The 20,525-nt window shown below is 48.5% G+C and overlaps 1 protein-coding gene across 1 annotated transcript; it reads left to right on the top strand.

The window, feature by feature from the left end:
• The first annotated feature begins 15,558 nt into the window (after positions 1 to 15,558).
• Positions 15,559 to 20,282, top strand: hmgb2a (high mobility group box 2a). Its single transcript, XM_072515760.1, has 5 exons — positions 15,559 to 15,719; positions 17,965 to 18,127; positions 18,216 to 18,358; positions 18,458 to 18,632; positions 19,346 to 20,282. Exons 2-5 carry the CDS (start codon positions 17,978 to 17,980, stop codon positions 19,526 to 19,528), a joined length of 651 nt encoding a protein of 216 aa, XP_072371861.1. The 5' UTR covers positions 15,559 to 15,719; positions 17,965 to 17,977; the 3' UTR covers positions 19,529 to 20,282.
• The last annotated feature ends 243 nt before the right edge of the window (positions 20,283 to 20,525 follow it).

Here is a 20,525-nt window from a genome sequence, read left to right as displayed (position 1 = left end):
CACGAGGATTGAGGATTGTGTGCCGCAGATCATCCATGAAGACCAGACAGGGTGTGTGAAGGGGAGACAGTTGAACGTGAATGTGCGGAGGCTTTTGAACGTTATCATGACGCCGGCGAGGGAGGGGGAGGTAGTGGTGGCGATGGACGCTGAGAAAGCCTTCGATAGGGTAGAGTGGGGGTACCTGTGGGAGTGGCTGAAGAGGTTCGGGTTTGGGGAGGGGTTTGTCAGGTGGGTTAGGCTGTTGTATGAGGTCCCGATGGCGAGTGTGGCCACAAATAGGAGGTCCGAGTGCTTTCGGTTGCACCGAGGGACGAGACAGGGGTGTCCCCCGTCCCCTCTGCTCTTCGCACTGGCGATTGAACCCCTGGTCTGGCACTGAGAGAGTCGAGGAACTGGAGGGGGTTGGTGCGGGGTGGGGAGGAGCATAGGGTGTCGCTTTATGCGGATGACCTGCTGCTGTATGTGGCGGACCCGGTGGGGGGAATGCCAGAGGTAATGAGGATCGTTAGTGAATTCGGGGACTTTTCGGGGTACAAGCTCAATATGGGGAAGAGCGAGCTGTTCGTAGTTCAGCTAGGGGACCAGGAGAGGGGGATTGGCGAGCTCCCACTAAAAAGGACAGAGAGGAGCTTCAGATATTTGGGGATCCAGGTGGCCAGGAGCTGGGGGGCCCTGCATAGGTTTTGTAAGGGCCCCGAAGAATCCAGCACGAGTTTTAAGGATACAAAATAATAACGTTTATTTACGATAACAATATATACATAACAGTAGCAGTAACTTCCCTTGCTACCTTCTCCTTCCTCCTGGACTGGCCAGCTTATTTATAGTAGGAGTTTCTCCGCCCCCCTCATTGGGGAAGTTCATACTCCCATAGGATTGTGGGATAGTCATTAGTCCCCAGCCAATCGTCAGTAGGCAGGTTATAACATCCCTCCCCCACAAAGTCCAAGGAATCCACCGTAGGCCCTGGCGAAGGAAGGCGTCGAACTCGTTTGGCCGCAGGCCGGACGCCATTTGCACGCGGCGCTGGATCAGGTGGCGTATAACGAGATGGAGACCGGCGCTTCCGTGATGAACGGCGCGGTTGTACATCCACGGCCTGTGGACCCGAGAATTCCCCCTCGGATTCATCCTGTGTCTCCATCTCGGAGTCAGAGTCTGCTGCCTCCGTCATGTCAGCGTCTCTATCCCCATACGGGTCCCATCCTCGTCGCCAGTTTTGTAAGGGCCCCGAAGAATCCAGCACGAGTTTTAAGGATACAAAATAATAACGTTTATTTACTATAACAATATATACATAACAGTAGCAGTAACTTCCCTTGCTACTTTCTCCTTCCTCCTGGTTCCTGGACTGGCCAGCTTATTTATAGTAGGAGTTTCTCCCCCCCCCCCCTCATTGGGGAAGTTCATACTCCCATAGGATTGTGGGATAGTCATTAGTCCCCAGCCAATCGTCAGTAGGCAGGTTATAACAATAGGCTTAACTTTACAAGGCTGGTGGAGCAAATGGAGGAGGAGTTCAAGAGGTGGGACACGTTGCCGCTGTCCTTGGCGGGTAGGGTGCAGTCAATCACAATGACGGTGCTCCCAAGGATTTTGTTCCTGTTCCAGTGCCTTCCCGTGTTTATCCCGAAGGCTTTTTTCAGGCGGGTTAACAGGTGTATAATGGGGTTCGTGTGGGCGCGAGGGACTCCGAAGGTGAGAAGGGTGTTCCTGGAGCGGAGTAGAGATGGGGGGGCTGGCGCTGCCCAACCTCTGTGGGTACTACTGGGCCGCCAATGTGACGATGGTGCGCAAGTGGGTGATGATGGGGAGGGGGCTGCATGGAAGAGGCTCGAGACAGCATCCTGTGTGGGTACGAGTCTGGGGGCGCTGGCAATGGCGCCGCTGCCGCTCCCTCCAAGGAGGTATACCACGAGCCCGGTGGTGGTGGCGGCCCTCAAAATTTGGGGGCAGTGGAGGCGGCATAAGGGGGAAGTTGGGGCCTCGGCGTGGACCCCATTACAGGGGAACCACCGGTTCGCCCCAGGAAGAACAGCTGGAGGGTTTTCGGCGTGGCACAGGGCAGGGATACGAAAGTTGGGGGACCTGTTTGTGGACGTGAAGTTCGCGAGCTTGGGTGAGCTGGAGAAGTACGGGCTCCCCCAGGGGAACGTCTTCAGGTACTTACAGGTAAGGGCGTTTGCCAGACATCAGGTGGTGGAATTCCCGCGGCTACTGCCACACACAATACAGGACAGGGTGCTCTCGGGGGGGGGGGAGGGGGGGGGAAGATCTCGGAAACTTACCAGGTGATGCAGGAGGAGGAGGTGGCCTCGGTGGTGGAGTTGAAAGATAAGTGGGAGGAGTTGGGAGAGGAGATTGAGGAGGGGACGTGGGCAGATACCCTAGTGAGGATGAACTCTCCCTCTTCGTGCGTGAGGCTCAGCCTCATGCAGTTTAAGCTGCTGCACAGGGCACACATGACCGGGACAAGGATGTGCCGGTTCTTTGGGGGTGAGGACAGGTGTGTTAGGTGCTCAGGGAGCCCAGCAAATCACACCCACATGTTCTGGGCATGCCCAGCGCTGGAGGAATTTTGGAAGGGCGTAGCGAGGATGGTGTCGAGGGTGGTAGGATCCAGGGTCAAACCGGGCTGAGGGCTCGCAATATTTGGGGTGGCAGAGGAACCGGGAGTGCAGGAGGCGAAAGAAGCCGGAATTCTGGCCTTTGCGTCCCTGGTAGCCTGGCGAAGGATTCTCCTTCAGTGGAAAGATGCGAGGCCCCCAAGCGTGGAATCCTGGATCAACGATATGGCAGGGTTCATTAAATTGGAGAGGGTGAAATTAGCCTTGAGAGGGTCGGTACAAGGGTTCTTTAGGCGGTGGCAACCGTTCTTAGACTTTCTGGCAGAACATTGGTCAATGGCAGCAGCAGCTCGGGGCGGGGGGGGGTGGGGGGCGGGGTTACTTTATTTTTGTTTATGTTATTTACACTGGAGGGTCTGAGGGGGTGTATACACCTGTTGTGTTAAGTCGGGGTGTTAATGTTAATTTATTATTGATGTACGGGGTTTTTTTTTTAAAGAATGTGTTTTGTACTTAACCCTGTTGGATTATTTTTTTCTTTCTCATTTTGTTATTGATATTTTATGAAAATCTTTAATAAAACTTTTTTTTTTAAAAAATGTGTGACCTGTCAACGCTTCCAGCCAGCGCAGAGCAAGGAGACACTCCAGCAGCATGAAATCGAGACCTCCCCGTGGTCCAAGGTTGGCATCGACCTCTTTCATGCAAATGGTCGTGACTACGTGTTCATTATTGACTATTTCTCCAATTACCCTGAAGCCGTGAAGCTCTCAGGCCTCACATCTTCCAATGGGAAGGTTGCAAAAGGGGTGCACATTGTGAAACAACTCATTCTGCTTCTGACATCTACCTCGCGCTGCTTGCGCACAGGGCGACCCCACTGTCCACTGGCATGTCGCTGGCTTAACTCCTGATGAACAGGGACCTGTGGACGACACATCCAGCCATACACTTGCCCAACCTGGATCACCTCCCGGTGCTGCAGAAGGTGCAGCAGCTCCAAAACCAGCAAAAGCAGGGCTAGGATGCTCATGCCACCAATTTGCCCGTGTTATCCCCGGCAGACACTGTCAGGATCAAGATACCGGATGGTGGCTGGTCTGCTCCAGCTGTTGGTGTTCGACAGGCTGCGCCCCGCTCGTATGTTGTACGTATGGCTGATGGTTCTGTTATGCAACAAAACAGTCGGGCACTGCGCAACGTTGCCTGCTCGCAACCGCTTCTTCTCCGTTTCTGTCCGTTGTTTTGACACCTCCTGATGCCTCAAACTACGAGGCCACCAGTCAGGTTTCCATCCTGCCTGTCAAGGCGCCGTCGTCCCCACCACCACCTCTCCGGTGGTCGACAAGGATCAGACGCAAGCCCCAGAGACTGGACTTATGAACATTTGTTTTGTTTGCTATGTTCTGTTTTCTCACATTAGACAGCTGTCTTCACATGTAAATACGATCACATATGCCACTGTTTGTAAATATGTTAATATATGCCACCACATGTAAGTATGTTCCCATATGCCAACAAAACATTTTTAAAAAGGGGGAGATGTCATGATATGCAGACATGCAAATAATGATATACAGACAGGCACAAACAGGCATCTAATGAACACAGAGAACAGGACATGACCAATGAGCAGGCAGGACACTCAGGGGTGGTATCTCACGATAAAAGGCACGAGGCACTCACACTCCGCCTCTTTCCACTGATGAACATCTACAGAGTGAGTCAGGGTGTATTTACAGTATCACACCTCCAGCACGCGGCTAAGAGCTAGTCTGGTTCAGTCAGACAGAGTAACCACACTTAGGTTAGCAGCGAGTTGAACTCATAGAGAACTGATCTAACTGTGCTACTGGTTCAATAAATCAGATTGAACTAACTTCAAGGTCTGGAGTATCGTTTGGTTAAAGCTGCATCCAGTTGCAGCCTGTGTTATTCCAAAGTACATAACACGACACTGGTGACGAGGGTAAAATGGAGTTGCAGGAGGTGCCATTTCTTCCAGACCAGGTCCACATCATCAAGGCCTCGAGGGGCCTCCACCCAAGCTGCGGGTTATGCCAAAAATCAGAGGCGTTCGACGGCAATCGGGTGACTGGACCCAATATAATCGAGCAAATGCACTACTTTTTCCGGCTCAGCAACAGCGTCAGCGACGAAAGACAAACGGTGACCCTCCTTGTGGTCTGTGGGGCAGACACCTACAACATTATCAAGAGTTTAACTTTTCTGGATTCGCTCAACACCTGCCAGTTTGCAGAATTAGTTGCCTTGGTAAGCAACCATTTTGATCCAAAGCTGCTGCTGATAGTCCGCCATTTTGTGTTGTCACATGGCCGCCCAAGATCAGGGAGTGTCTTTGACCAAATTCCTGGCCCGTTTATAGAAACTCACCGAGTTCTGCGAGTTTGGCCCAACATATCTGAAGCGCTCAGAGACCAGTTGGTCTGAGGCATCCGCGATGCGTTGACACAAGAACGCTTACTGGGCAAAACACATCTCAACCTGACGAAACCACCAAAATGGCCTTGTCCTGTGAGGGCACAGAGCATGGAGTCCGAGAGATCCGAGGAATGGCCATCCTCAACCTTGGGTGCCCAGCTGGACGCTAATGCTCCCTTCCCGTGCTGTAGTTCAGGACTCCCTCCATTGGGGGTGCACCTCTCGAGACCAGGACCAGCATCAGCATTTTCCTAGCGAGGGACGCCGTCACTCCCCCACACTGGAGACTCCCGACCTGTGGGATGGACGCAACGGTACCCAGAGAAACGGGCACTAGCAAGGTATCCCACCCACCGCTGCACCCCTGATGACCATCCTAGGAGGCAGACCCATTTTGTGGAAAACCAGGCGGAAAGGGCCCACGCCTTCACTGTATCTCAGCACCACAGGTGGTGCTCATCCAGGTGACGGTCCAGATCAGGTTTCCCGGACCAAATGGAGCTCGATACTCGATAATTACGAATGAATCCGCTTGGGCATCTGCAGTTTGGCATTGGGGAACACCGAAGCACGCTGGCAACTTATACCAGGGAGCCTTTGGAGATCACGGGCACTTCGCAAGTCCCCATGGAATATAGGGTGCAGTCGGCAAACCTACCATTAGCGGTAGTGAAAGGTCAAGCCCCAGTTTGCTGGGGTGGGATTGGCTGAAGTGTCTCCAGCTGGACTGGCAACAAGTGTGTCACATGTACCCAGATAGGCCAGATGCGGTTTTGATGCATTTTCCAGGCGTTTTTCAAAACTGACTAGGTACGGTCCAAGGAGCCTCCACCAAGATTTTAGTGGACCCCGAGGCCCAGCCATTGTATTTTTGGGCCAGTCCTTTCCCTACGCACTGAAGCCAAAGGTAGATGCAGAGTTGGACCGCCTGGATCAGTTAGGGGTCATCTGCCCAGGGCAATTCACAAATTGGGCTGCGCCGGTTGTGCCAGTCATGAAGCCTAAAGGCTTATCCGTCTGTGGGGATTGTAAGATGATCATCAATCTGGCGTCCCATTTGGATCGTTGCCCAGTGTCCAGGATTGAGGACCTATATGGATGGTTCAACAGAGGCGCACCTTCACCAAGCTCGACATGAGCCATGCTTATCTACAATTAGGTTTGGACCCAACTTTATGGAAATACGTGATCATAAACACACATAGGGGTTTGTACGAGTACACCAGGTTGCCTTTCATAGTTTCCTCCTCATGCGCCATTTTTAGACGAGTAATGGAGAATATTCTCCGAGGAGTGGGCAGCATGGTAGCATAGTAGTTAGCATGGCTGCTTCACAGCTCCAGGGTCCTAGTTTCGATTCCCGGCTTGGGTCACTGTCTGTGTGGAGTTTGCACCTTCTCCCCGTGTCTGCGTGGGTTTCCGCCGGGTGCTCCGGTTTCCTCCCACAGTCCAAAGATGACCACGGCGCCACACAACCCTGCCACGGCAATCTCTGCAAGACGTGCCAGATCATCGACATGGATACCACCATTACACGTGAGAACACCACCCACCAGATACGCGGTGCATACTCGTGCGACTCGGCCAACGTTGTCTACCTCATACGCTGCAGGAAAGGATGTCCCGAAGCGTGGTACATTGGCGAGACCATGCAGACGCTGCGACAACGAATGAACGGACATCGCGCGACAATCACCAGGCAGGAATGTTCCCTTCCAGTCGGGGAACACTTCAGCAGTCAAGGGCATTCAGCCTTTGATCTCCGGGTAAGCGTTCTCCAAGGCAGCCTTCAGGACGCGACGCGCGACAATGCAGAATCGCCGAGCAGAAACTTATAGCCAAGTTCCGCACACATGAGTGCGGCCTCAACCGGGACCTGGGATTCATGTCGCATTACATTCATCCCCCACCATCTGGCCTGCGAAATCCTACCAACTGTCCTGGCTTGACACAATTCACACCTCTTTCACCTGGGGTTACCCTATCTCTGGATCTGTAAAGATTTAATCACCTGCTAATGCTCGTATTCCAAGCATTGTCCGGCATCATTGAATCTGTCGATATATATGTTACTGGAACATACCTCTTCATTCACCTGAAGAAGGAGCAGCGCTCTGAAAGCTAGTGACATCGAAACAAACCTGTTGGGACTTTAACCTGGTGTTGTAAGACTTCTTACAGTCCAAAGATGTGCATGGTAGGTGGATTGGCCATGATAAATTGCCCTTAGTGTCCAAAAAGGTTGGGTGGGGTTACTGGGTTAGGGTGGAGGCTTGGGTTTGGGTGGGGTGCTCTTTCCAAGGGCCGGTGCAGACTCAATGGACCAAATGGCCTCCTTCTGCACTGTAAATTCTGTGTAAAAAAATTCTGTGAGTGCCACAGGTAGCAGTTTACCTGGACGATGTGCTGATCATTGGTTCATCCGACGGGGAACACATGAAGAACTTAGAGGGCGTACTAAATTGTTTTGAGGCAGACATTGGTCCACCTACGGCATGAAGTGTATGTTTCACATGATAGAAATGGTCCTCTTAGGTTACAGGGTGGTCAGGAGTGGCTTGCACCCAGTAGACGACAAGGTACTAGCAATCCGGCAGGCCCCCGTACCAAAGGATCCTACAGAATACCGCTTCTTCTTGGGCCTCATCGACTATTATGGCAAGTTCATTCCGAATTCAGCGACCGTGTTGCATTTGTTACTAAAGTCCAACAATGGTTTTTGGACCCACCGCAACAGATGGCTTTCAACTAAGTAAAACAGCGGCTATTGTTCTATCTGCTGACTCATTTTGACCCATCCAAGCCCTTGTTGTTAACCTGCGATGCCTCACCCTATGGCATCAGGGTTGCTCTGGTGCACACCGTATGGAAGACGGAACACAATGACGCATTGCATTTGCTTCCTGGCAGCGGCAGAGCGTAACTACGCATAAATCGAAAAGAAAGGTTTGGTATTGATTTTCGTGGTGAAGTGATTATACCGGTACGTCTATGGATTTACGTTCATGGCATGTACGGACCACAAGCCCCTGTTGGAGGTGTTCAAGGATAGGGCAATCCCCCCTGTGGTTTCTGCCCGTATTCAGCGTTGGGTTCTGCTCCTGACAATGTATGAATATATGTTGGACACCCTCAGCTGACTCCCATTTCCCACCAGCACGCTGACGTCTGCCGTGTCAGACGAGGTAATTGCAGCCTTGCATTTTATGGACTCCTTGCCAGTTATGGCGGTCCAGGTAAAGGCATGGACGCACACGGATCCATCGTTGGCCAGGGTCCGCCGCATAATGCTGTACAGGGCCCAGCATCACGCACTGCTGGAGGATCTCCCCACCTTCACCACGAAGGTAGCCAAACTCAGTGTGGATGGCATCCTGCTGTGGGGCTCCCAGGTGGTTGGCCCCGAGCACAGCCAGGGAGCAATCCAGCAAGACTTCAATAGCGGACACCCGTGAGTCTCCAAAATGAAGATATTGGCCAGGAGCTATGTGTGGTGGAATGGAGTAGATGCAGATATGGAGACATTAGCAAAACAATGTACACGGTACCAAAAATACCAAGCTCCCTCCTGCAGCTCCACGCCACCCATGGGAATAGCCGGGCCAACTATTGTCCCACCTCCACATAGATTTTGCAGGACCTTTTCAAGGAGCAATGTGTCTAGTTATTGTGGACGTACATTTAAAATGGATGGGTCTCCACCGCATGACCATGACAACATCGCAAGCCACCACTGAGAGGCTCAGACAAATCTTTAATGTCCATGCACTTCCCGAGGTGTTGGTGTCGGACAACGGCACCACTTTTATGAGTACAATCGAAAGCAAAACGGGATCCGTCATATAGACTGCACATTACCACGTGTCATCCAACTGTTTGGCCGAACAGGCAGTGCAGACATTTAAGCTTGGCACAAGGAAATAGACTTCCGGTTCTCCAGAGACCCACCTCGCCCGTTTCCTACTCCAGGACCACACCACCGGAGTGGCACCCTCGGAACTGTTATTGGGACATCGGCTGCGCACTCGCTTTGCCAGACATCGGGGAAAAGATCCACGACCAGCAGGAACACATTGAGACGTGATGAACCAGACCCATCAGGGAATCTGTAGCAGGCAACACTATCTACATTCAAAATTTCGCCGACGGGGTGTTGTGGTGGCGGGGAGGGGGTTATAACCTCACTGGAGGCCAAAGGGTCTGCAACCTCAGAGTTCTTGTGGCCTCACCTGAGTGCGATCTCCCTCGATGAGGGGGGCAGAGCCACCCCCTTAAGCCAGGGGCCTCTGGGACATAAATGTCCCAGCCCAGGTGTGGGCTGGGCACAGGAGACCCTTCAGGGAATAGGTGTAATATAATGGGTATAATAAATTGGAGTTTTCTTACAGTCATCACTTCCGAGTGGTGGCTTGCCTGGGACTTTACAACTATGAATTTGGCAACATCTGCTTCCTTCATAAAAACAGGTGCAACGTATTCATTTAGTACCTCAGCCATGCCTTCTGCCTCCATGCATAGATTGCTTTTATGCCAGCCACACCACTCACTACCCTTTTACGTTTTACATGGGTAAAGAAAACTTTTGGACTCCCTTTCATGTTAGCTGTTAGTCTCTTATTGGATTGGATTTTGTTTATTGTCAAGTGTACCGCGGTACAGTGGACATTATGTTTCTGCGAGCAGCTCAACAGATCATTAAATAAATGAAAAGAAAATATATAATAGGGCAACACAAGGCACACAATGTAACTACATAAACACCGGCATCGGGTGAAGCATTCAGGGGTGTAGTGTTAAATCAGGTCAGTCCATAAGAGAGTCGTTTAGGAGTCTGGTAACAGCGGGGAAGAACCTGTTTTTGAGTCTGTTTTTGCGTGTTCTTAGACTTTTGTATCACCTGCCCGATGGAAGAAGTTGGAAGAGTGAGTAAGCCGGGTGGGAGGGGTCTTTGATTATGCTGCCCGCTTTCCCCAGGCAGCAGGTGTAGATGGAATCAATAGATGGGAGGCAGGTTTGTGTGATGGACTGGGCTGTGTTCATGACTCTGAAGTTTCTTGCGGTCTTGGGCCGAGCAGTTGCAATATCAGGCTGTGATACAGCCAGATAGAATGCGTTCTATGGTGAATCTGTAAAAGTTGGTAAGAGTTAATGTGGATATGCCGAATTTCCTTAGTTTCCTGAGGAAGTACAGGCGCTGTTGAGCTTTCTTGGTGGTAGCGTCGACGTGGGTGGACCAGGACAGATTTTTGGAGATGTGCACCCCTAGGAATTTGAATCTGCAAACCATCTCCACCTCAGCCCCGTTGATGCTGACAGGGCTGTGTACAGTACTTTGCTTCTTGAAGTCAATGACCAGCTCTTTAGTTTTGCTGGCATTGAAAGATCGATTGTTGTTGCTGAACCACTCCACTAGGTTCTCTATCTCCCTCCTGTATTCTGACTCGTCATTATTCATGATCTGGCCCACTATGGTCGTACCTTCAGCAAATCTGAAGATGATGTTGGAACCAAATTTTGCCACAGTCATGTGTGTACAGGGTGTATAGTAGGAGGCTAAGTACGCAGCCTTGCAGGGCCCCGGTAATGAGGACTATTGTGGAGGTGGTGTTGTTGTTTATTCTGACTGATTGTGATCTGTGGGTCAAAGGTCAAGGATCCAGTTGCAGAGTGACGAGCCAAGTCCTAGGTTTTGGAGCTTTGAGATGAGCTTGGCTGGGATTATGGTGTTGAAGGTGGAGCTGTAGTCAATAAATAGGAAACTGATGCATAATCTCCATTGCCTTTCCGATTTACTTTTTCAATTCCTCAGGACCTTTTATATTCAACCTGGTTGTGCATGTATTATCAACCTAATATTTGGCTCCATTTCTGCTCCAACTAAGGTTTTCGTCACCCAGGGAACTATGGCATTTTATCCTACTTTTCCATCATTAGAATGTACCTTGACTGTACCCAAGACATCAGCTCTTTAAAGGCAGCCAATTGTTCCCTCAGTTTTTCCTGCCAACTTCTGATTCCAATTTACCTGAATTAGATCCGTAGTGACCCTACTGAAATTGGCTGTACCCTTGTTAAGGATCTCCAGTCTGTTTTATAGGAGGTTTTGTGATGCACTGAGTTGTTTCTAAAAAATATTTTTATTCAAATTTTTCATTTTATACAATACAAAAGAATAAACATATTTACATGCATACAAAACCCCAAACATTACCACAACCACTTGCACAACCCAACCATCTTCACCCCTCAATGGCTAACAGTAACCAATTCCTTGAAATAAACAATAAAAGACTACCATCTCCAATAGATTGGTCCCTTCACAGGTATAGGAACTCCATCAGATTTCCCAGCCACACCGAGGCACTAGGTGGAAATGACGACCTCCACCCCAACAGTACTTGCCTCCGGGAAATCAGCAAGGCGAAGGCCAGAACATCGGCCCCTGAACTGTCTGCACTTCCAGCGAGTTTGACACCCCGAATACGGCCACTAGAGAGGGCTCCAGCTTAATCTTCAGAATCACCGACACGATTCTAAAGGAGCCCCAGAAACCCACAAGCTTGGGACCAGACCACAACAGATGGGTGTGGTTAGCTGGACCTCCTGAACAGCACTCGCACCTGTCCTCCCAACCCCGACAAAGAAACAACTCGGGCTGGATTCACCCCGACACCGAAATTGCAGCCGGCGCCGGGAATCCATTTCCCCGCACAGAATCAGGACTGGCACCGGTTCACCAATTCTGAGGGCCCCGAATGCCGTTAACACCTACCTGGGGCCATTGCTGGAGGCCCGCTCCGCCCCGATCGGCCGAAGTCCCTTTGGCGTGGACCACTCATGGTCCTGCCGGTCAGGAAACTAGCATGGCAGCCGCCCTGGCCGGGGGCGGGTTGATCGGGGGGCAGGGGGTCCTTATACGTGGCCGGGCAATATTTGTGCGGGAGGTCAGGGTCGGGTGCATGGCCAATTGGGGGGTCTACTTTTAACGTCCAGCTTTGCGGTTTGAGTCTGCCATGCAGCACAGCGCTGCCACTGGAGGCTGCCGGTGTGCGCATGCATGGCCTGCAACCCGGAGGTGCAGGGGCCCGTATCTGCAGCAAAAGCTGCTAGTTTTACAACGGGTCCCTGCTAGCCCCCTGCAGGGCCAGGAGTATGTGGCCCTTTCATGTCAGTTTTTAGACCATAGAATTTACAGTGCAGAAGGGGGCCATTCGGCCCATCCAGTCTGCACCGGCCCTTGGAAAGAGCACCCTACTTAATCCCACACTTCCACCCTATCCCTGTAACCCAGTAACCCCATCTATCCTTTTTTGGACACCAAGGGCAATTTAGCATGGCCACTACACCTAACCTGCATATCTTTGGATTGTGGGAGGAAACCGGACCACCCGGAGGAAACCCATGCAGCCACAGGGGGGGGACATGCAGACACCACACAGACAGTGACCCAGCCTGCAATGAACCTGGGACCCTGAAGCCGTGAAGCAACTGTGCTACCTTGGTGTGAAAGGCCACAATTTTTACGATGGCGTGGGGACATAATCCCAATAACAGAGAATCCAGCCCTCATTCTGGACTTGTGTCAGGTGCGCCCTAAAATTTACTTTAAGTTGGATCAAACCAAGCCTGTGGGTGCACTGAGTAGTGTCCTGCCCCTAAATCAGAAGCTCCAGGTTGGGCTGAGTCCCACCCCAGGACTTGATGGCCAAGGAAGGTACACTCACTAACATGGTCAAACAGATTATCAACTTGCAAATCCTTGTAATTGAGTATCAACTTGTAATGGCAGGCAGTAGGAGCAGGAGAGATTCCTGGTCAACTATGTGATGGAAAGAATGTTGGAGCATCTACAATCACTATCCATAGCACCAGACTACAACATGCATGTAAAAGTGCATATTGCCACAGCAATTCGGATTCCTTGAGTACACACCACCACCACTCCGGATTGCCCTTTATCCTTTTCCATAACTAATCCAAACCTTACTATGATTACTGTCCCCCAAATGTTCTCTGACTGACATTGATTTGTCCCACCTCATGCAACGGAATCAAAATTCAGCATTGTTTCCTCCCTTCCTGGGACAGAAACACATGATCCAGAAAATTATCTTAAACATGCTTCAAAATCCTTTCCACATCTGCTGGATCAATTGTAATTTTTTTAAATTGTTTTTGTCAACAACATATGGGGAAAAGGTGAGTATATGGAGTTAGGTCACAAATCACCTGTGAGGTCCTCATCTAAGAAAGGATATACTTGCCATAGAGGGAGTGCAAGGTTCACCAGACTGCTTCCTGGGATGGCAGGATTGTTGGACGAGGGCAGACTGGGTCGACTTGGCCTGTATTCACTGCAATTTATAAGATCGAGAGGGGATCTCTTTGAAATGTGTAAAAAATTCTGACCGGCTGAAATGTCTGGATCAGGGATAAAACAACAAAGAAAAGTACAGGAACAGGCCCTTCGGCCCTCCAAGCCTGCGCCGACCATGCTGCCTGTCTAAACTAAAATCTTCTACACTTCCGGGGTCCATATTTCCATCCTATTCATGTATTTGTCAAGATGCCCCTTAAACGTCACTATCCTCCCTGCTTCCACCACCTCCCCCGGCAGCGAGTTCCAGGCACCCACTACCCTCGGTGTAAAAAACTTGCCTCGTACATCTCCTCTAAACCTTGCCCCTCGCACCTTAAACTTATGCCCTCTAGTAATTCACCCCTTTATCCAGGGAAAGTCTCTGACTATTCAATCTGTCTATGCCCCTCATAATTTTGTAGACCTCTATCAGGTCGCCCCTCAACATCCTTCATTCCAGTGAGAACAAACCAAGTTTATTCAACGTCTCCTCATAGCTAATGCCCTCCATACCAGGCACCATCCTGGTAAATCTCTTCTGCACCCTCTCTAAAGCCTCCACATCCACAAGACCGCAGGAAACTACAAAAGGTCACGCAAACCAGCCTCCCATCCATGGACTGTTCACAATTCCCGCTGCCTCGGAAAGGCAACCAGCATAATTAAGGACCCCATATAGCCCGGACATATTCTCTTCCACCTTCTTCCGTCAGGAAAAAGATACAAAGGTTTGAGGTTACGTACCAACTTTGACTCAAGAACCCTGCTGCCATATGACTTCTGAATGGACCGACCTCGTGTTAAGTTGACCTTTTCCCTACATCCCAGTTATGACTATAACATTACATTCTGTAGTCTCTTCTTCCTTCCCTATGTACGGTTATGCATTGTCTCTAGAGGAAGCAAGAAACAATACTTTTTACTGTACACCAATACATGTGACAATAATAAATCAAATAATAAAGCCATTCAGCCCATCAAGTCTGCACCAATCCTCTGACAAGAGTACCCCCATCCCCGTAACCGCACCTAACCTTTTGGACACTTAAGGGGCAATTTAGCGTGGCCAATCCACTGCACGTCTTTGGACTCTGGGAGGAAACCGGAGATAACCTACACAGACACGGGGAGAACATGCAGAATCAACAGTCGCCCGAGTTTGAACCCGGGTCCCTGGTGCTGAGGCAGCAGTGACTTCTGGGCTCCAGTCGAGGTGTGGGGAGAGCGCAGCAGTCTGGCAGTGAGATAGGGGATCTGCGACGACCACATTGAATGGCGAAGCAGGCTCGAGAGGCCGAAATGACCCACTCCCCATCCTCTGTTTCTCTCGGCGATGGCAACGCAGACTCAAGGGGTCAAGTGCCAGGTCCCTACACTCCCACGATAACATATCATTGCATGACCTCAGCAGTGTCTAATCTCATGACACGAGGAAACATCACCCCTTCAGATTGGGTTGGCAGATTAGTCAGATAAAATGAAGTCAACTCGCCCATACAGCAATTGGAAAACGAGCATAAAGGCTGACGAGTCCTTAGTTACACAGTGGGAATGAGCGGCTGTTACAAAAAAAGCAGGAACACCATGATTGGCGTCTATTATAATTATGACCCCACAAAAAAAAAGTAAACGAATGGGCAGCACTGACGCTCTTTGTTTGGTTGCATAAGAGGCCATGATCTCTGGCATGCTGCCCTGACTCCGGGCTGTTCACCCTGCCGCCGCAGGCGCTCTCTCTCTCTCTGGCTGACACCTGTCCTTTTGTCTCTGCGGCGCTCGAGCGTCCCGACCGTTCTTTTTTCAAACAGCGACACGTGACCTTCCAACGGCTGGCTGCCGGGAGGCGTGGCCGGTCATCGCGCGGCGGCGGCCACCAATCGGCCTCCGACTCGCCGCCGTTTCGAATCTTGTGCGGTTGGGGAGATGACGAAAGCGGGTGGCCGCCGACCAATCGGCTGGCGACCGCCTGCGATTCAAACTGGTGCGTCCCCGTTGTGAAGGCAGAGCAGGGGCTTTGGGGGAGGGGCATGGGCTGCGGGGGAGGAGCCAGGCGGGAACAGGGGGATTTTATTTTATAGATGTGGAGCGCGGAGGCAAGCAGTGGCGTAACCCAACTTGCTGGCGGCCAGTTCCCGCCTCCCCAATGGACGTGGACCAATCGTCTGGGGCAGCCGGCCTGTCGGCCCGCCTCCCTGACCAACCGGCTGCCGTCTATCCGCCTGATTGACAGGTCGGGGCCCGGAGAAAGGAGGAAACGTGTGATCAAGTTGGGGTGAGAAGCAGCATAGTGAGAACCAGCGCCCTGTGTAGCTTTGTAGTCCATTGACGCCTTGTACAGTGTGAGCCTGGTAGGTATCTCTATGTATAATAATGGTACGGTATCTTATATGTGTGTACGCGCGCGTGTGTATAAATATGAGCGCGCGGGAATGCTTACCAAAAAAAAAATCTCTTGCGAGCTTTACGTGTAAATCCAGTCGACTTTTTAAAAATCGAAACCGAACGATTTTGTAAAAAAAAAAGTGATTTCCCTGGGGAAAGCACTTACTTTGACTTGTGTAAGGGGGGATAAGAGGTTGTAATTTGACAGACTCGAAAAAAAATAAATTCGGCGACCCCCAACTTTTTTTTCCCATTTAACTTTTTTTGGCGCGTGTTTGGGAAAGGCGGAAAAATTCTTCCCCCCCCCCCCCCCCCGGAAGGAGAGAGCGGGAGGGGAGGGGGTTTCTCAGTGTGAGTGAGTGGAAATGGCCGCCTCTGGCTTTGCAACGCTCGATGTGTTTGTTAATGGAAGTGCGCAGTGATTGCAAAGCCAGAGAGAGAAAAGCAATACCTCGTCCGCCCAGATTGCACATTTTTTTTGTCTGTGCGGAGGGGGCGGGATTTGCAATTTATTATTATTATTTTTCGAAAGTGTGTCCTTTTTAAAAAAAAATATGGGGGATTTTTTTTTCCCCAAAAAAGAAAAAGTGAATCAAGAAACACGTAACCGCCTTTTACTCCCGCCCCTGTCTTCCTCGTGTGTGTTTTTTGGCTTGTTGCACTTGTGCAAGTACTGCCCCCACCTCCTTCTCTGCTTTTCCTGCTCCATCTGCTTGGTTATTGTATGTAAAATGGAGGTAGATGGACGCCCAGGCAGTTTCACATCTGCTGTACAGCCCGCCCTTTTTTTCTCTTTTATTTCGCCCCCCCCCCCCTTTTTCCCTTACACATTCCCTCTCATTTAATCTTTCTGCCTCCCTCCTTTTTTTTTTCTTCTCTTCCACCCCCCACTTTTTTGGTCACAATGTAGTTTTGGTGTGTCAGGGTGTCTTTTCATTCATGTAGAGGTTCACTTTAATTTTTTTTTTAAATATACCCCCCCCCCCCCCACATAATCAGATCCACGATTTTACCAGCGTTGGAAAAGATAAATCTCGGCGAGTTTGTGCACGCTTTAGGAAACATTGTGCTTTCCAGTACCTATGGGGAAACTTTGTTTCGCCCCTTGAGAAGTATGTTCGACGTATGTTAAGTTAGAATCGTGAGCCGTGTAATATTTTTGAGAATTGAGGGTGGTTTAGTGCAAGTTTTTTCTTGATGTACCGAGCACAGCAGTTTTGGTTCAATTTCTGTTGCAGATGTGTTCTTTGGCTTGTAAGCAGATAGCTGTGCAGGTTTAATTTATAGTTGAGCAACAGCTTGCAAGGATATTTTAATTGGATGTGCACTAGTCGTTACCGAAAGGTTGTTATGTTGGTCTGTTTGGGGGCGGGGATAAGTTTGTTGGTGATGAATATGCATCTCAAACAATAGGTGTTACATGAAAGGTGCACATGCATTCCTACCACATTTGGATATTTTAAACATTTGTTTTTGGATGCCACGAGCAGCAAAGTATTAACTTAGATTTTTTTAATGTGTGTTATTTTTGGAAGCTATGCCAACAAGGTAACATGAAACATGATGTTTATTGTGCCTAAAAGGCCATATGGCTCACTGGATCTGTTTAAGGTAGTTCAAAACAAATCCAGCTCTTCGTTTAACCTTCTGACAAAGCCATAGCCAGTTTAAGAAGTGCGTTTGTAGATTTGCCTTCCTTGCGTTAAATGTCACATTTGGCAATCCAAGACTAAATGTGAGCTGTCTTGGTTTACAAAAGTAAACTTAACCTCAAGTTTGCAATAAATGCAAATAACACTTCAAATCCTCCTGAATTGCCAAATGTTAATTTTCCATGAGAATTGGAGCAGATGCTTGATGATCTATGTTGGCTTTACAGGACTTGAAATTTAGTTGCTTGTTCAACACCTTATCCGTTCATTCATCGTGTTGCTGGCTGTGGTCCATACTTTTAAAGATAATGCATTGGCTGTGATGTTCTGAAGAGAGACATCCATGTACAAGTTCACATTAAAACTGAGTGCTTGGCCGGGGTGGGGGGGGGGGGGGTGGAATTCAGAAGAACAAAGCAAGCAATTAACAAATCCAGCTTGGTGACCTTTCATGAAGGAGGAGAAAGTCCCGGGGCAATACATACTTTAGATTTACTAGTTTTACTTATAAAGTTAATTCTTTGGACTATCTGAACACTTTCATTTTTTTAAATCGCAGACACACACCAGCCATGGTTAAAAGAGATCCCAATAAGCCTCGGGGCAAGATGTCCTCATATGCATACTTTGTGCAGACTTGTCGAGAGGAACACAAGAAGAAACACCCCGAAGCCAGCGTCAACTTTACAGAGTTCTCAAAGAAATGTTCAGAAAGGTGGAAGGTGGGACTGATTTTGAGTTTTACATTTAAAACGCTTACAGATTTCTTTTGTGTATTTGTAATAGCTCAAATCGATTTTTTCTTTCTAGACCATGAACATCAAAGAGAAGTCAAAGTTTGAAGACCTGGCTAAGGGCGACAAGGTCCGTTATGATCGGGAGATGAAGAACTATATCCCTCAAAAGGGGGATAAGAAGAGGAAGAAGGATCCAAATGCCCCCAAGAGACCACCGTACGTACTGCAGTTGAAGTACCCGGGTTTTTCTCTCTTTTCTCTCCCCCCCCCCCCCCCACAGATAACTTGTTTTTAATAACGTGTTCATTCTTGCAGATCAGCATTTTTCATTTTCTGCTCTGAGAAACGTCCAAAGATCAAGAGCGAGTCTCCTGGAATGTCCATTGGGGATGTTGCAAAGAAGCTGGGAGAGATGTGGTCTACGGTGCAACCCAAGGATAAAGTACCGTTTGAGCAGAAAGCATCCAAGTTAAAGGAGAAATATGAAAAGGTAAATAGCACACTTGAAAACTTTGCATGTTTTAAATATTTTGGCAAAGTCCAGTATTTAGTGATTAATTCTTTCACTGCCTCCACCCTCTTGGTGGTGGGGGAAACAAACAAAGAATCTTAAAACCAAATGTTCATATTAACTACAAAAGTGCTTTGGTTGTACCAAGACTTAGTTTATGTGGGATTTAATTCTCTCCTTTTGTACTCGGTGGCTTATCAATGTTGGGTTTATTCATTCTGATTTGCAACCATATTTCCAATTTGTTACTTGTAAAAGTATCCATTTGAAGTCATTTTGGCAGATAGAACAGTTTCTAGTCAAATAAGGAAATGAGGAAGGAACTCTATCATAACACGAGGCGTGTCTTTTAGCCCAATATAATCATATGAACTTTAGCCCAACTTTGCATATATTTTTTTTTCTCTGCCGATCTGAGAAGAATAGATTCTTTATTGTAAAATTGAGCATTGGGCATTCACCTGAATTACATAAAATTTGAGATTGAATCTCATTTTCTGAAATAGTAAATTTGGAGAATCAAAACGCCTAATTTAGTGTTACACTGCCTTGATAGGTTTGTGTAGTCCAGTGTATTGGTTATGTTGCTAACTTTTCATATCTACCAGTTAGTAACAACCGAGTAAATAATTTGTTGAAATATCATGAGCTCTTATTAAATGTGCTCTGGTAACTTTAATTCTGCTTTCTAGGAGGTTGCAGCCTATCGTGCCAAATGCAAGGGTGAAGCTGGTAAGGAAGCTGGTAAGAAACCTGCTGCCAAGCCAGCTCAGGCTGCAAAGAAGAAGAAGGAAGAGGAGGAGGAAGAAGAGGACGACGATGAAGAGGAGGAAGATGACGAGGAAGAAGAGGATGATGATGAGGATGACGAATAAATAAATCCAGATGTAAAAAAAATCTTTGTCTAAGTTTGATCTATTTTTTTTGCAAAGACAGGAAATGTGAACTCATTTGTAATTTGGATCAATGGCTTAGGTGTAAAGAAACTGTACAAAACTGTGTATAGTTAGTGATGTATTTTTACACTGCGTAGCCAGGCCCTGTACTGTTTTAATTGTAAGTAGCTGATTTTTTTTTTTTTAAGGCACAGCCTTTCAAGAAGAGAGGGACTCCAGAGTGATGGAATGTTATTGCCTATTTAATGTTGTGTGGAATTTTCAATGGCAAAGGTAGTGAGGATTTTTTTTGTCATGCAGTTAATACCAATTTTTTGCAGATGGTTTTTGTAGATCTTTTGTCACTACATGTGATTGCGAACTTCTCATGTTAGATCATGATAAGAATCAATACTTTTTTAAATAAAACTGAAAAGTTATCTTGCAGTTGGCAGTTATTTTTGCAGTCTGTGTAAAGTGAGTACAGATTGTCATCAGTGCAGAGTGACCCTGGATATAATGGTGCAACCTTCCAAATGAGGCATTCCTGTCCAATGAACTTGAGATACTGTGAACATAACGCATTTCTTTCTCTGCTCACTCGGAGCCTCGTGTGCAAAATGCGTTTTAAGAATATAATAAAATTTAGCTTCCTTCAGGTGGGGAAAACAGAATTTGTGTGCTTTGATAATTGGCTGCTTACGTGCTGTTGGAGAACAAAGTACCCACACAAATAATAAACTTGTAGAAAATATTTTTTTGTATGGAAACATCATTTACACCATTGACTAGCTGACCATGGGGATTCTGCAATCCTATGTTGGAAATTGAATGGAACAAGAAATCCAGCTGCCAATGTACTACAGTTGATTGAAGTAATTTTTAATATTTGGGCCAAGCATTCTTTTCAGCACGTTTATTTTTGCACCACAACATTGGTATCAGGCGGGAGATGGTAATGGTCTTTAATTTGGGGGGTGGGGCAGGGGGCAGACAA

Source organism: Scyliorhinus torazame, chromosome 9, assembly GCF_047496885.1.
Source record: "Scyliorhinus torazame isolate Kashiwa2021f chromosome 9, sScyTor2.1, whole genome shotgun sequence".
In the NCBI taxonomy this organism is placed as follows: Eukaryota; Metazoa; Chordata; class Chondrichthyes; order Carcharhiniformes; family Scyliorhinidae; genus Scyliorhinus; species Scyliorhinus torazame.
The sequence above is the reverse complement of the archived record's forward strand: the minus strand, read 5'-3'. Positions and strand labels throughout refer to the sequence as shown.

Coding starts and splice junctions, on each gene's coding strand:
- hmgb2a (XM_072515760.1), top strand. CDS start 17,978: ATGGTTAAAAGAGATCCCAATAAGCCTCGGGGCAAGATGTCCTCATAT. Junction 18,359..18,457: donor AATGCCCCCAAGAGACCACC/GTACGTACTGCA, acceptor TCATTCTTGCAG/ATCAGCATTTTTCATTTTCT. Junction 18,633..19,345: donor TAAAGGAGAAATATGAAAAG/GTAAATAGCACA, acceptor TCTGCTTTCTAG/GAGGTTGCAGCCTATCGTGC.